Source organism: Octopus sinensis, linkage group LG10 (genome assembly GCF_006345805.1).
Source record: "Octopus sinensis linkage group LG10, ASM634580v1, whole genome shotgun sequence".
In the NCBI taxonomy this organism is placed as follows: domain Eukaryota; kingdom Metazoa; phylum Mollusca; class Cephalopoda; order Octopoda; family Octopodidae; genus Octopus; species Octopus sinensis.
This window is the reverse complement of record NC_043006.1, coordinates 68,233,104-68,250,566: the sequence shown is the minus strand read 5'-3', so window position 1 is coordinate 68,250,566 and position 17,463 is coordinate 68,233,104. Positions and strand designations below refer to the sequence as shown.

Sequence of the window (17,463 nt, the reverse complement as noted above, 5' to 3'; positions counted from 1 at the left end):
AGGTTCTGATCTGATTTCACATGGTTTCTATGGCTGGATAGACTTCCTAACACCAACAACTCTGGGAGTGTAGTGGGTGATTTTTACATGCCACTGGCATGGGTGCCAATAACCTGACACCAACATCAGCCACAACTATGGTCTCACATGGCTTCACAGGTCTACACAAACACAGTATATCACCAAAGGTTTCAGTCATCTGCCATTGCCTCCTTGAGACCCAATGCTTGAATGGTGCTTTTTATGTTCCACCAGCATGGGTGCCAGTCAGATGGCACTGGCATCAGCCATGACTATGATTTCACTCGGCTCGACAGATCTTCACAAGCACTGCATATCGCCCAATGTTTGAAGGGTACTTTTAACAGGCCAGTTACACAACACTGGTATCGGCCACAACTACAACTCTCTTGGCTTGGTGGGTCTTCTCAAGTGTGGCATATCACCAAAGGTCTCAGTCTCTTGTCATTGCCTCCATGAGGCCCAACATTCGAAGATCGTGCCTCATCACCTCATCCTGTGTCTTCCTGGGTCTACCTCTTCCACAGGTTCCCTCTACCATTCAAGTGCAACATCTCTTCACACAACTGTTCTTGTCCATATGCATCACATGACCATACCAGCATAGTTGTCCTTCTTGCACATCACATCTGATGCTTCTTATGCCCAACTTTTCTCTCAGGATGTTTACACTGTCATGCATGCACACTGACATTACACATCCAACAAAGCATTCATTTCTTAGAAGCCTACGCATGTCCTTGGCAGTCACAGCCTATGTATCACTGCTGTGTAGCATTGCTGTTCACACACAGGCACCATACAGTCTGCCTTTCACTCTGAGCACCATTCAAGTGTTGGGCCTCAAGGAGGCAATGACAGGTGACTGAAACCTTTGGTGGTATAATGCCTTTCATTCTGAGCGAGAGGCCTTTGTTACCAGAAGAGATGGGAGCTCTCTGAACTGCTTATATCAAAAGCCGGAGTCTGTACTTGAACAGCTATTAACTCTTTCACAGTGTCAAGTGAAATTATTTTGGTTCAATTGCAGCTAAATCTATCTTCTGCTTTCCTATTCTAGAATAAACAACAACAACATCTCATTCAAGAGTCCACTTTGTCGTCTTTCATTTCATGCTATGATGACATTTCCAATATACTTCCACAAATTTTCACTTCTCACTTTCATACCTCTTCTCTCATCACTTCAACCCACTTTCTACAGCAATCTCTCTATATATATATATATATCTATTTCCACTGTTGCAGTGAAACTCTCCGAGCTCAGACAAACAGAAATGGTCAGTTCTTGTGTATGAACCAATACCACAAGATATTTACCACCTGTCGCATCCCTGGAACAAAGAAGGACCATCTTTTGCATTATTTTAAAACAGGTTGGGTCACTATTATTATCATCATCATTACTACTATTAATACCAACATCAACGTACTTGTATCATCTTCATCATCACTCAAAGTATCTCATATAGACATCCGCTACTGATATATTTCTATGTTTTTTGACATTATACATCTGTATGATATGCTGATCTCAGTTATTCAGCAATACCATCATTTCAACTCTATTCTGTTTTCTATAACAACAATCTGTTTGAATATAACAATTTCCTTGACCATAACCTTAAAGTTAAGCTCTAATATTTTGGTGTTTTAGAGAGCGAAGGGGAGACACCCCAGCATATTTTGGTCTTGTGTCGTGGTCGAATGTTTACAATGGGAATCACTGATGACACAAATGAACTGATCACTGCACCAGAGATGCAGAAACAACTTCAAATTATTTATGATAAGTGTATCAACGAAGAAGCGGGACCATCTGTTGGGATACTCACAGCACATGATAGAACAAGTTGGGCAAAGGTAAGATTTCACTTCACATTTCTTGGTTTGGAAACAAGACAAAGTTTGCTTTAATTCTTCATCAATTTTTATTCCTGGTACTTATCTACAAAAGGTGACATAATCTGTCTCTTTTGTGTGTATGTGTGTGTGTGTGGTTTGAGTTAACTTTTCAATTTGATTTTTGAAAGGAACAGGCTCACCAAAATCCTTTATAAGGGATCTGCAAGACAAAAATCTATTTGACCTTTTAACTCTGTGAAATATCAGCCCTCAAAATACATTTTGTTAGTTTTCTTGTCTCGTATAAACCTTTCAACTAAGTTCTCTCTCTCTCTCACTCACTCACTCACACACACACACACACACAAAATGCTGCAGCCAAAGTTACAGATGAGTGGATGAGCATGTGTCATTCATAAAATCAGAAGCTATAATGAACAGATTCTGACTACCCAACTGATTGATTAATCAAGCAGTCTATTAGCTAATTAGTTAACATGTTAACTGGTAATAATAGAAGGCAGTAAAATTACAAGCAGTACATGTGTTTTAATTGGTAAAATAACCTGCCATTAATACAATAATGTCTAATTAACAGACAATTTCACTTCAGGAGTATTGTAAAACAAATACTAAAGTAAACTATATATATATATATATTCGTTTACTCATTTCAGTCATTTGACTGCGGCCATGCTGGAGCACCACCTTTCATCAAGCAAATCGACCCCAGGACTTATTCTTTGTAAGCCTAGTACTTATTCTTTTGGTCTCTTTTGCCGAACTGCTAAGTTACAGGGACATAAACACACCACCATCAGTTGTCAAGCGATGGTGGGGGGACAAACACAGACACAGAAACATATACACACACATGCATATATATATATATATATACGCTAAATGATGATGATGATATATATAAATATAAATATACGACGGGCTTCCTTCAGTTTCCATCTACCAAATCCACTCACAAGGCTTTGGTCGGCCCGAGGCTATAGTCGAAGACACTTGCCGAAGGTGCCACACAGTGGGACTGAATCCGGAACCATGTGGTTGGTAAGCAAGCTACATCTTTATTTCTATTACTGCTGCTACTATTACTACTTTCTGTATTTTCAGTATTACAAGGAATTACTAGCAATCCATCCAGAAAACTTTCACACCCTGGAATTGGTTCAGAAGAGCATAATGGCTGTCTCTTTGGATGAAGACTGTCCTCAAGACACCAGTGAGGTATGATTCTTTTTTGTTTTATGTAGTTCGGTTCATAGTGTATATATTTGTGTGCAATGTGTATCTGAATGGTATCATCATTATTTTGCATCTGCTTTCCATACCTGCATGTAGTGATTGGGTCTATTTATCTAGACTGTTCAGCTGACTTCACCTCATTTTTAGATGCGACTTCATCTCATGGCTGCATTTCATTTTTAGTTTGGTTTCTCTTTCAGATGCTCTTTCTAACATTGACTTTACAGAATATATTGACTGCTTTCTTTCACAGCACCAACACTAGAGAGATGTCATGACCTTCACAAAACGAAACATTCTCACAATCTTACAGAGTGTACTGGCTGTGCTTTTTTCATGACACCAGCACTTGAGGGGTAGCCATGGTCACAACATCACTAAAGGGACCTCATAAAACCACATCTGTCCTTGTTTGCCAGCCTCTTTACAGAGTGAGAAACATTAGTGACAGAGGCAAAAATGATATTGATGAGAGGGATGTGTGATTGGGAAAGGAGTGATGGTAGCGCTCAGTATTTTAAGGTAGGTGTGTGTATATGAGACATGACTGAGATGTCAGAGAGGTGACAGAAGTTATGGGACCCAAGGAATAGACAATGACAGAGAACCAGTATATCTAGGAAAAAAAGAATAGGAATAAGATAGCAGGCAGTGACAGAGGATGATGACAAGCAGTAAAGAGTGGAGGATTAAGCAAGTGGCAGAAGTTGTCCAATGTAGCCATTTATACTTTAGTGATGAGATGAGCTGAAGGGATTGAATAATGGAGGTGTTCACATGGCAAATGGAAAGCAGATGGGTCCTGTATTGGTGAGCAATATAAAGGAGTGGTAGGAAGAAAAGAGTCAGAATAGGTACAGTAGCATGTTTAGTTACACTGAGTGGAAGCAATGCATAATGAGCAGAGGAGATCCACTGTCTACACCAGTTACATCAGAAGCTTAGGAGAGTGAGAATTGAGGAGGGAGTGATCGAGAGATGAGAAATAGCCATGAATGAAAGAATGCAATGTATAGCAAATAGATGATCAATAAAGGTTCAGTTATCATTCCATCATCTACAGTTTTTCCTTATTAGTCAGTGTGTGCATGCATGGTCACGTGCATGTAAGTAAGTAACAAATAAACAGAAATGAACTTATGTTCCCCTTTCTTTATATATTCTCCATAGCTTATATTTCTTAAAATACATGCACATGTATTTATATATACTCATGTATATAAATAAATACATGTTGTATAATATATATATATATATATATATATATGAGCAAAACACACCCTGTCCAATGGACGGTGCTGAGTTGTAAAACATTTAAGCCAAATTTTCTGAAAACAACTTATCTGACCGTTCCATAGGCCTCCCCTTTGAGAAACACTGATTTAACCTAAATTTGAGACACCAGCAAAAGAAGAAATAAAGATAGACTTTTTCTCTATTCCAAAGAAAAACGATTTCCCACGGCTTTATCAATCGCATTCTCACCTGGAATCGATTTTTGTAATTTTTTCAAGACTTATACACGCCCTGATACCGTCAGTATCTACATATCAAATTTGAGCGCAATCGGATGGAGGATGCCTGAGATCCTAAAAGCCACACACACACACACACATAGACAGACAGAATGGATTTTATATGATAGATATATGCATCAAGAGTATAATATAAAAATTGAAAATAAATATTGATATCCATAAATAATAACTGGTAGGTGTCGATAAGATATGTTACCTGTTTTCATCTTCAGAACAGATTTAGTGTCTCTTAGATAACATTAGAGAATTATGATACACAGTTATAGCATGGTATATGTATTGTGGTGTGTGTGTGTATTTGTGTGAGAGAGAGAGAGAGAGAGAGCAAGAGATATGTGCATGTGGTGGGACTGAGGTATTGGATGTAGAATGTGTGTGGAGGGAGGAAAAAGAAAAATGAATTATGTAAAAACTCTGTGTGCTTGGCAAGAAGTTATATAAGCAATGTTGCTCTATAAATGTGATGAAGATGATGATGATGGTAGTGGTAGCCCAGATATTAATATTTTCTTGTCCATATTATTTAACATTATTTCTTTCTTCCTTTTTCCCAGTTGTTTACAAAAGCCATTGCCGGTGATCCAACTAACAGATGGTTTGATAAATCTCTTAACCTTATCAGTTTCAAAAATGGTCTTTTTGGTTCTAACCTTGATGTAAGTAGTTTTGTTTTCCATTTTGATTTTCATCATCATCATCATCGTTGTTTAATGTCCATTTTCCATGCTGGCATGGGTTGGACGGTTTGACTGAAATCTGGAAAGCCAGCGGCTGCACCAGACTCCAATCTGATCTGGTAATGTTTCTATAGCTGGATGCCCTTCCTAACACCAACCACTCTGAGAGTGTAGTGGGTGCTTTTTACATATCACCAGCACAAGAACCCGTCAAGCTATCCTGGCATCGATCACATTTGGATAGTGTTTTTTACGTGCCACCAGCACAGGAGCCTGCCAGGAGGCACTGGCATTGGCCACGTTCAGATGGTGTTTTTATGTGCTATCAGCATGGGAGCCAGTCATGGGGCACTGGCACCGGCCACGTTCAGATGGTGCTTTTTACATGCCACCAGCACGGGAGGTAGTCAGGAGGCATTGGCCACATTTGGATGGTGCTTTTTACATGCCACCAGCACGGGAGCCAGTCAGGAGGCACTGGCATTGGCCACGTTCAGATGATGCCTTTTACGTGCCACTGGCACAGGAGCCAGTCGGGGGGCACTGGCCTTGACCGCATTTAGATGGTGTATTTTATGTGCCACCAGTCAGGGGTCACTGGCTACATAAATAAAAATTAAACTTTACTTTCACCATGGTGTGATGTTCATAAATTTATTTATGACATAACTACTCCAACAGAAATTGTCACAACATTAATTTCTGTTGGACAAACAACTATATCAACTTTGGCCATGTGATTGTACAATAGTTCTCAGACCAGACATAACCACTTCTTTACAATCTCTGGCATGTCTATATCTATGCCACAATCTCTCCTAGGACTACATTTATTCCACTATTTCTCCTGTGGCCACATCAACTCCACAATCCCACCTCAATCTTTATCTACACCTCAATAACTGTTATATATATATATATATCTTTATATAAACAAATTTTAATATGAGAAGATGGATTGAACAGGTTTTATTACAAATCACTATAATTGTTTCAATGCATCATTTTCGGTGGTTAATTGTTTTAAATGTTATGTATATTATATGCAGTATTGCATTAATATGATTCAACAATAGTTGTATACATGCAGATCCTCAGAACACCTGAGTTAAAGCACAGGCAAACTTTACCTTGGTAGAATTTGAACTCAGAACATAAAGACAGACAAAATACCAGAAAGCATTTTGCCCAGCATACTAACAATTTTGGTAGCTTGCCACCTAATCCTTTTTCTCATTATTGTTAACCTTATTTTGATACTCACCTCCAACATTATAACATACACCATTTCATAGTGCTCCCCTTTATCTTTAGAAGCTCCTTTCCTATTCAAATACTTCAAGTTTTCAAATTCTATATTAAACATCTAATTCTTGTTTCCTTCTCATTTATTGCCTGTAGAAAATAACTATTTGCCCTTCAACTTCTCATATATGATGTAGCATTTCACTTTATAAATAATTTATTCTTCATTTTATTCTGTTAGCACGCACCCTCTGATGGGATGACCACCGTCCACATGACGTATTATGTTGACTGCCGTGTCAAAGAGTCAAAAGGAAAATGGACAGTAAGTTTTACTCATTTCTGACATTCAAATTTACATTTTATGGTATGACAGAGATCAAGACAGGCCCATAGCTATTGAAGAAGTTGTTATTGAAACCAAGTTAAATTTTGGCTATTGAGGCACAGTAGGGCTCTTAACTATTATGAAACCACAAAATCTACTACCACTACTACTGATGCACCAAGCTTCAAAGCTGATTCCGTGATTAAATTTTCATTATATCTTATATTTTTTATTTATAAAAGCACAGTAAATGGAATATTGTAAAAAGGAATAATAATGTCCCCAGTAATGGACTGTCAATGTATTAGCTGCTCATAGAGTAGGGAATTGTTGTTCAACTCAAAATCAAGACAGTAGATATGTGATCAAAAGTAGTATGATTTTGACTATTCCGTCTTTTTATGAGTATCTTGGACTGCATTATTCTATGTATCAACAACCATCACCTGCTTCTAAGCAAGGTCATATTTTCCCATATGTTTTTCACAGAAGACTGGGAACTAAGAACTTCACTTGTAAGACACTAATTTTCATTTGCAAATACCACATGTTTAGACAAGGAACCATACAAACATGCACAAACACTCACACACACACATACATATGTACGTTATATATATATATAAAGTTATGTAAGAATCCGTAAGTTATAAAATATATACACTTATATTTGGCGATAGTGATTACATATAAGTATTATATATCCATTATGGCTGATCTTACAGATCAGTTTCACACTGAATATTAAACTGGATGTTAGTTGACAGCATGGTTAAATAATACTACATATTCATCAGAACCAACAAGTATGGAAAAGATGTATAGCAATTGCTCTACGTTATTGGAAGTGAAAAATCAAATCCAGTTTGTTGGTGCTGTGAACAAAGACGTTGAAATGAGCAAGGGTTATATTAAGAGTTATATCTCTTGAACTGAAAATTCTCTGAGATGCTGTTAGGCTGCAAAAGTTTTCTGAAATGTGTGTGGGGGTTTACATGATTAGATGTTTTGGTGGGATGAGGGTGCATATACATCTGTGTGTTTTAGTTAAACTCTTTGTTGGGTTCTCAGGATATGGTAGTGAAAGAGCTGAAGGTCCAGAATTAGTAACTATAGTCATAATTGGGCCTGTAGCTATGTTGAAATATACTTTCTTTCATGTGGGCAAGGGCTAAAAATCTCACTTCTGCAGTTTAGATAGATGTCAAGGTCCTGAAAGTTTTTTGATATGGTTTCTTTCTCAGCTCAGCATAATCTGCATTTCGTGTTGCTATTAAAATAATAATAAAATAAGCCTTGCACTTCTCAAAGATTTTTCACTTTATCCTGTATTCCATTGCACTTTCCTTTAATGACCGTTTGTGCCTGGCCAGGGCAGTGACATTTTATCTCTTTAGCATATTGAAGAGGGACTTATGGGTATCGAATCTGATCCTGAAGAGACTTTCTGCCACTCCCACATACATTCACATATTTGGCTGCTCATGTGGTCCTTTTGATGTTATTTCTGCCTCATGTGCTCTTATCCAAAATTAATATCCAGTGTGAAACTAATTGGCAAGATCATTTGTAATGGATATATAATACTGTATACTTTGAAATACACACACACACACACACACACGCATATATTTATGTGCATACATACACACACATATACATGTGTATATAAATGTGTGTGTGTGTACACTTATATATATATATGTGTGCATGGGTGTATGTGTGTGTGTATATATATATATACACACACACACACACACACACACACATAAATATATTTAACACATAAAGCATGACAGGCCATGATTGTAACCCAGATAGATGCATTTAATTTATGAGCATTTGTTGGGGTCTAATGTCACTCAAACACTCCAATACCCCCCAGAATGCAAAATGACTAATAGTTCAACTAATGACTTTTCGGATGATGTAAAACTTGCCACCATTATATACTTAGAAGATATTTTAACTATTTTTTGTTTTTTATGTGTGCATGGTAGGTTTATTTTCATACAATGTGCTCAGCAGTCAATGCTATGTAAATGCAAATCCCAGCGCTTTATGGGTTAATTCAAATCTAAATTCTAGAGTTGTTGTTGTTACCTTTATCAAAAAAAGAAATTAGTCATGAAACCAATGATTCGTTTTCCTTGTTACAGAAGAAATTTTGATTAACTTTTCTCTGCTCATTACATTCCATTAACACTGAATAAACTATTGTCATCAAGGTTTGATTTATGATGGAATGACCAGCTTCCATAGTATCTCTTGTTTAACTCCATTTTGCTCTCAATAATTTGCCAACAGCTGTTTCTGTAAAATATATAACTTGATCACTGCAGGGAAACATGACTGTTCGAGACTTGGAACCACCAAAAGAAATTGTACTTCACTTGAATGAAAGCATTTATCAAGGAATTGAAGATGCAAAAAAAATGTATTTGAACACTGTAAGTTTACATTTTCATTTTATTTTAAGGAAGAATTACTGCATTCACAGCTCAGGTTGTTTACTCTAAATAATAATAATAATAATAATGGTTTTAAATTTTGTCACAAGGGCAACAGTTTTGAGGAGGGGATGAGTCAATTACATTGGCCTCAGTGTTTCACTGGTACTTAATTTATCGATCCCAAAAGGATGACAGGTAAAATCAACCACAGCAAAATTTGAACTCAAAACATAGCAACAGGCAAAATACCGCTAAGCATTTCATCGACCATGCTAACGATTCTGCCAGCTCATCACCTTAATAATAATAATGATGGTTTCAAATTTTGGTACAGGACCTGCAACTTCGTGGGAAGGAGGAAGTTGCTTACATCAACCCCAGCACTTGGCTGGTACTTATTTCATCAATCTCAAAAGGATAAAACGCAAAGTGCGTATGCCTGTGTGTATATATATATATACATATATTTTGGTGATTTAAATAAGAGTTTTGATTGTTATTTCCAGCAGATAGACATACTTAGTATGTCCTTCGATTAATTTTAATCCTTCAGCTATTTAAAGCTTTGGGAGGTGGGGCTGCAATTGCCTACATTATTGATTCTGTTATTATCATTTTTAAATTGTTAGACTAGATAATAATAGTCGATGATATCTTCGCAAATTATTTTCCCATGAATTATTTTTCTCATGAATTATTTGCTCCGTATTGAAATAAATATATATATACACACACACACACATACATTACTAGTAGGGGCACTATATTTCATTATGCAACCATCATATACTGTCAAGTATATTGAAGGCTTATAAGTCAATACTCTGTCCCACCTGTGTTAGCTGTGCAATTTAGTCACTTTTTTTTAAAGTTACCTCTACAGATTTTCTACAGATATTGGAGCCTGCACTGAACATTTTGACATTTCATATAAACTTTCATCTATGTAAATATGCATTCAAAGCTAGAAAAATAGGTAATGGATGTATATGCATATTTCAAGAGTTCTTGTGCCTTCTTCAGTACCACATCCAACCCAGTAACTATCCACAAACATTACTTATATCTATATACTACTAAAAGTCTGTGATTGCTTGTGTGTTCCTGTCTGTAATTTAATATAGCCAAACTAGTGCATAATGGGAATACAAACAGAATAAGACAAGTTTCACTTAAATAGGACCATGGATTCTTGAGATATCCAGTTTTTATGGGTACCTTTATAAATAGCCAAATCAGTGCATAATTGCAAAAATGCTTTGAAAGTAAGGTACCATTGAAATGTGAATACAAAGGAAATAAAACAAGTTTTGCATAAATCAGATCACAGTTTCTCAAGATATGCAGTTATTTTGGGTACCTTGAACAATTGGTGTTTAAACAGGTCACAGGTAGGCTAGTAGCTAACTAAATTTAACAGTAACACAATAGGATGTACTAATTTTAGATATTAGACACATTCCTAACAACTGGTACATACATGTTAGTTGCTGGTAAGGACACTGTGTTTCATCTTGCAACCATAATATACCACCAAGTATATTAATTAATTGCTGGTAGGAACACTATATTTCCTTATCATCATCATTTAACGTCCGCTTTCATGCTGACATGGGTTGGACAGTTTGACTGAGGACTGGCAAGCCAGAAGGCTGTACCAGGCTCCAATCTGATCTGGCATGGTTTCTACAGCCGGATGCTCTTCCTAATGTCAACCACTATGAGAGTGTAGTGGATGCTTTTTACATGCCACTGGCACGAGGGCCAGTCAGGCAGTACTGGCATCGACCACGTTTGAATGGTGCTTTTTACATGCCACCAGCATGGGAGCCAGTCAGCCGGCACTGGCAACAACCACACTTGAATGGTGCTTTTTATGTGTCACCAGCACAGGAGCCAGTCAGGCGATAGTGGCAACGACCACACTTGAATGGTGCTTTTTTTATGTGTCACCAGCACAGGAGCCAGTCAGACAATAGTGGCAACGACCTCACTTGAATGGTGCTTTTTATGTGCCACTGGCATGAATGCCAGTGAAGCAGTACTGGAAACGACCATGCTTGAATGGTAGCTTTTTATGTGCTACTGGCATGAATGCCAGTTAGGCAGTACTAGCATCAGCCACGACAATGTTTTCACCTGACTCAAGAGGTCTTCTCAAGCACAGTTTATTGTACTCTTAAATGGGCCAGTGATGCTACACTTGCATAGGCCATGGTTATCGTCTCACTTCGCTTGCCAGGTCTTCTCAAGCACGGATGGTCAATGAGTTGAATGAGGTACTGAAGAAGGAGCAAGAGCTCATGGAATATGCATATACATTCATTGCCTTCATTACCTATTTTTCTGTTTTAGATCACATTGTTTACATACATGTATTTTATATGAAATGTGACTTTCAGCACTGGCTGGAATTTCTATAGGAAATCTGTAGAGATAACTTGTAAAAGACAGAGTAGAAGAAAGTGCCAATGGTGTGGATTTGTTTAAAGTGAACTTCAATTTGTCAGGATGCGACATACACACTTAATTTCATGACGTTCCTCTGCAGCAGATATGGAATGACACATACAAGATCCAGTTATGAAGTTGCAACGGACTGCTGCTGATTCAGTTACAGTTTTGAGTGGTGCCTTCTGTAGCATGTCCATCATACATAGCCCTCTTCATCTGCTGTTTCAACCATTGAGATCTGTTGTAATTATCATCTACCTGTTCCACCATTGGAGTCTTTGGGAGTTGGTCATTCTTAGCCTGGTTCCCCATCTTCAACTTTACTACCAAGGGTGGCCCTACCAGGAGTTTAGAATTCCTGTCAGCATCGCTCTCAGAGTTATTGGTCCATGCAAGGCCCTCCATCACAAGGATCAACCATCAAGAGGCATATATATATATATATATATATATATATATATATATATATATATAATATATATATATATATATATATATATATAGCCCCCACCCGGCTCTATGTCTACCCAGGTCTTCACCACCCTCCCCCCTCTGCACTCTTTATTCACACTACCTTTGCAATATCCTGCCACTTATATTATGGCTTTCGAACCTCAAGGGTATGCCCTGGCACTTACCACCATCAATATCCCTCTCTTCCTTTACTCAATCGTCCCATTTATATTCTGATCCCCGTCCCTTGTGAGTATGCCCAGCATTTTACCACCATCTCTATTCCGCTGTCTCCCACTCTCTCGCACCTTCTCCTGCATTTCCCTCAGGTTGGGTAACCATGTCTTTCCTTTGCAGTAGTGCACCTGTTTTTGCCTTCATTCCTGATCTCTCTCCAGGTAACCTTGTTCTTCCTCTACAGCAAGACACCTGTTTCTGTGTCTCTGTCTCACTTTAGCCTTTCATCATCCAAAACAAGATCATCTACTCCAATGCCTCCTCCCCTCTTAAAATTTTTTTTTGTTTTTTGGCTTGCAAGTACTTGGTGACCCTGTCAGTGCAGGTGCCACTTAAAAGCACCTAGGCCACACTATAAATTGGTTGGTGTTCAAAAGGGCATCCAGCTGTAAAAACCTTGCTAAAACTGACCTCGCCTGTGGTTGTGCCATGTAAAAAGCTCTAAGTCCACTCTGCTGAGTGGTTGGTGTTAGGAAGGGCATCCAGCTATAAAAATCCTGCCAAAACAGTCACAGAAGTCTGGCGCAGGCTTCTGCCTGACTGGCTCTTGTGAAACTGTCCCACCCATGCTAGAATGGAAGGCAGACGTTAAACGAGGATGATGATGATGATGATATATATATATATATATATATATATATATATATATATATTATATATATATATATATATTGAAGTCTCTTTTTATAGAACTTGTCTATCAGGTTTAAAATTTTTTTAGACGTTATCTCATAGGGTGGTGTTGAGATCCATAATCTATTGTGATTAGGAAACAGCAATGAAGGTTTCATATAAAAGGATAATTCTGGCTGGAAGTTGGTCATCTCTCTGTAGTTTGTTGACTGAAGCCAGACTAAAGAGACAATAGAATGGCTCAACCATTAATTTATTAGTGTCTCAGTCAACCAGCCTGCTCTACTTGCTACATTTTCTCTGTAACAGTTTTATGTCATTTTCAGGCCAAGACAATAAAATGTAACATTTTGTGGTATGATAAATATGGCCGTACTTTCCTGCGAAGTTTTAATCTTCATCCAGATACACATGTCCAACTTGCATTGCAGTACACCTACTACCGTTTGTATGGCAAGTGAGTATAACTATTAACCCTTTAGTGTTCAGATTATGCTGCCAAATGTAATGTTTGTTTATACAGGAGCAGGAGGGGTTGTGTGGTAAGTAGCTTGCTTACCAACCACATGGTTCCGGGTTCAGTCACACTGAGTGGCACTTTGGGCAAGTGTCTTCTACTATAGCCTCAGGCCGACCAAAGTCTTGTGAGTGGATTTGGTAGACGGAAACTGAAAGAAGTCTGAAGTCTGTCATATATATATATATATATATACATACATATATATATCTCGGAGAGGCACAAGCACCTACATACACATATACACACACAGCAGTAACGGCAGTAACTTCCATCTACCAAATTCAATTACAAAGCTTCATATATATATATATGTATGTATGTTTGTGTGTCTGTGTTTGTCCCCCAACCATCGCTTGACAACCGATGTTGGTGTGTTTATGTCCCCGTAACTTAGCAGTTCGGCAAAAGGAGACTGATGGAATAAGTACTAGCGTTACAAAGAATAAGTCCTGGGGGCGATTTGTTCAACTAAAGGCAGTGCTCCAGCATGGCCACAGTCTAATAACTGACACAAATAAAAAAAAAAATTAAAAAATAGTATAAAATTAATTATGCATTATCTTGTAGTTTAGAGATGCCGATGCTTAGTTTTAGAATGGCATTGTAGGATGTGTGTGAGAGGCTGAACCCTCGCCAGTTTCAATATAAAACAGTAGAATATTTTGTCCGAATATGGCCAGTTTGAATGCTAAAGTGTTAAACTTCTAGAATAACAACTATTGATCTAGTACCTTAATGATTACAATTTAGACTTCACAAATTAGTAATAATTGCCACGTAATGCTTTTATTTCAGGCCAGCTCCGACATATGAAACTGCAACAATCCGTGTATTTTGGCATGGGCGTACAGAAACAATCCGATCTTGTTCTGTGGAAGCTATCAAGTGGTGCCAAGCAATGTTAGATGCTAAAGTCTCGGTAAGAAATATTTCACATGTATGTGTGTGCACATTTGTATGTATGTATATATATATATATGTATGTATAGATATATATATATATATGAAATGCTTAGCAGTATTTTGTCTGACGTTACGCTCTGAGTTCAAATTCTGCCAAGTTCGATTTCACCTTTCATAGCTGATTAAGTAAGTACCAGTAATGCACTGGGATCAATGTAATTGACTTAATCCCCTTTTCCGTCCTTGTTTGTTTGTCCCCTCTATTTTTAGCCCCCTGTGAGCAATTAAGAAATATATATATATATATATATATATATGAGAGAGAGAGGTTTCAAATTTTGGCACAAGGCCAAGAGTTTCAGGAGAGAGGGTAAGTTGATTACTTTAACCCCAGAGCTCAATTGGTACTTGTTTTAATCAAACCCTCAGCAGAATTTGAACTCACAACTTAAAGATAGATGAAATACCACTAAGCATTTTGCCTGGTTTGCTGTCGTATGTATGTATATATATATATATATATATATATAAATAAAAAATAAATTCTTTAACAAGGAGAGTATTGACAGTGACTTTTGAAGTTTTAGTTACCTAATCCACCATTGGAATGTTGTTCATTTAAGTTCCTTTTGGCTTTATATAGTCACTGTTAAGTTAAAATTTTCTCTGGTAATCTGAATTCTGTTGAATGGTTGTTAGGCTGTAGGTTGTGGTAGCAAAATTGTATGGAGAATTTTTATTTAATTTGGATAACTGCTAATTGTTTATGCATGTTCATAGAAAAGTGTATAGGGTGTTGCTGTATTTTTTCCTGCTTTGTTATATATTGTGCATGCTAAGCAGTATTGTGAAGTAATAAACTTATAAACCAGTTCAAGTATGTTTGTGACATATTTGACCCGTAAAAAGGTCATTTTTCACTGTGATCTGCCATGGAGAAAATTCTCATTTCAGGCAATAGGTTTCAGAACACCATCATATCTGAACTGATTTAAAAGATTTTTTTAGTTCACAACACTACTTAGCATGCATAATATATAATTTATTCTAACCTGGCAGGTGATCACTCAAATCAACAAATAGCTTTCACTGATCTTCTATAAACAAAGCTTATAGCTTCCAAAGTGTCTCTTGTGAAGTAGTTGATACTGAGGATAACCAAATAGTTGCAAATGCATTTATTGATCAACCAGGAGACCCTGGGATGACTGATGTTGTTTTGACACCTATGCCTAAAGCAAGAATTTTCTCTATGGCAAACCACAGTGAAAATGGCCTTTTTTCCAGATTAGAAGTCACATATATTTATATGTATATATATATATATATATATCTGTTTTCTTATATGTATGTATATATGCATTTATGTTCGAGTTCCCTTTCACTCTCAGACAATTACTTCCACTCTATCACAGGGGAAGAATATAGTCACCAAGCCTTTGGTAGATGACAAAGACGGATGACAAACTGCATGATGTTAATAAATCGTTGTAACTATAAATCAGGATTCAAAACTAGAAGGTTAAGTAGAGCTGCTTCAGGAAGTTGATTAAATGTTTCATCACTATTTCTGAATTTGATTCCAATTTATTAACAGAAAGCAGAAAAATTGAACCTCATGTTAGCAGCTGCACAGAAACACAACACACTGAGAAATGAAGCTCAGAATTTGGAAGGTAAGTTCTGGAGGTTTCTAAATCCATTACATTTCTACATGTCACCAACACTGACTGCATTCAGTTGACTCTTCTTCATTGTATTCCACCGTAGGTTGTGACAGGCATTTATTGGCACTGTATGTTCTGGCAAGAGATAATGGTGAAGACATTCCAGCAATATATACAGACCCAGCTTTCACAAAAAGGTCAGTTTATAATATATTTGTCTATGAAAATTTTACATTTTAAACAGTTGTTTGCAGTCATCTGTTCAATAACTGGCAGAACCTTGTGTATGATTTCTAATGTAGCTACATCAAAACACTTGTCAATGTGTGTGTGTGTATATATATATATATATATATATATATATATATATATATATATATACACACATAATCTCCTTCAAGTGGCTGCACTAGGAATCTGTCCCACCACTATTAGTTTTGGGAGGTCCTCAATTTCATGTTGTGTGTCTCTGTTAGTAACACCAATGTAGTCCTCTATTAGGGTGTAGCAGTCTCCAAAGCATGATGTCTGATATTGCCTGTTGGTCAGTACAACAGCTATGGCCAGTAAACTCGACTCTTTATCGAGTGACAATAGTAATGGATGGAATGATTAGGCCACAGCACTCCGTAAGGAGCATAGGGCTGGTTTTGTAGTTTTTCTGGCATATATATTCCTCCCTCAGGGGGTGCCGGTCCATCACAGGATTACTCATTCTTACCAGCTAGGTAGACTGGAGCAACATGAAATTGTTTTACTCAAGAACACAGTCCAGGAATCAAAACCACAATCTTATGATCACGAGTTCAACATCCTAATCATTAAGCCATGTGCCTTCACAATAGGTGGAATGCATTCATAAATTTTCGTTTTTGGTTTTGCACTCATACCATGAGAAGTTTTATGTAAATACCATCAAAGCTATTTTGAAACTCCTTCCTTGGCTAGCTTTGTTGACATTGAGACATGACTGAAAGATGTTGTGAAACTGGTCACAAGCACTCTTGGCTTATTCTTTACATCAGGAAATCTTTCTTACTGTTAGCAGCATAGGGCATAAAATACTTGAAGTTACTGACCCCCTTGGGTTGTGGGCCATCACTGAAATAAATTGGCTCATTGGTGTTTGTGTAGCAGCCAAAATCAGTTTCTCAAAACTTAAAAAAGATAAAAATAGCTTAGCCATCATTGGCAAGCAACAATGACCTGGTAGTTTATACCACGTTTCTGCT

At 37.3% G+C, this 17,463-nt stretch overlaps 1 protein-coding gene across 2 annotated transcripts in view; it reads left to right on the top strand.

Moving 5' to 3' along the window:
• Positions 1-17,463, top strand: part of LOC115216450 (peroxisomal carnitine O-octanoyltransferase) — a 37,401-nt gene that overhangs the window by 17,553 nt on the left and 2,385 nt on the right. The window contains exons 5-14 of one of the 2 annotated variants that reach the window (XM_029785792.2): positions 1,270-1,397; positions 1,679-1,884; positions 2,992-3,105; positions 5,216-5,317; positions 6,825-6,908; positions 9,254-9,361; positions 13,468-13,598; positions 14,457-14,580; positions 16,162-16,240; positions 16,335-16,428. In XM_029785792.2, coding sequence (XP_029641652.1) covers positions 1,270-1,397; positions 1,679-1,884; positions 2,992-3,105; positions 5,216-5,317; positions 6,825-6,908; positions 9,254-9,361; positions 13,468-13,598; positions 14,457-14,580; positions 16,162-16,240; positions 16,335-16,428 — 1,170 coding nt within the window. Of the gene's footprint in view, positions 1-1,269; positions 1,398-1,678; positions 1,885-2,991; positions 3,106-5,215; positions 5,318-6,824; positions 6,909-9,253; positions 9,362-13,467; positions 13,599-14,456; positions 14,645-14,853; positions 14,877-16,161; positions 16,241-16,334; positions 16,429-17,463 lie in introns of those variants that run through there. The other variant, XM_036506761.1, reaches the window with a different exon arrangement.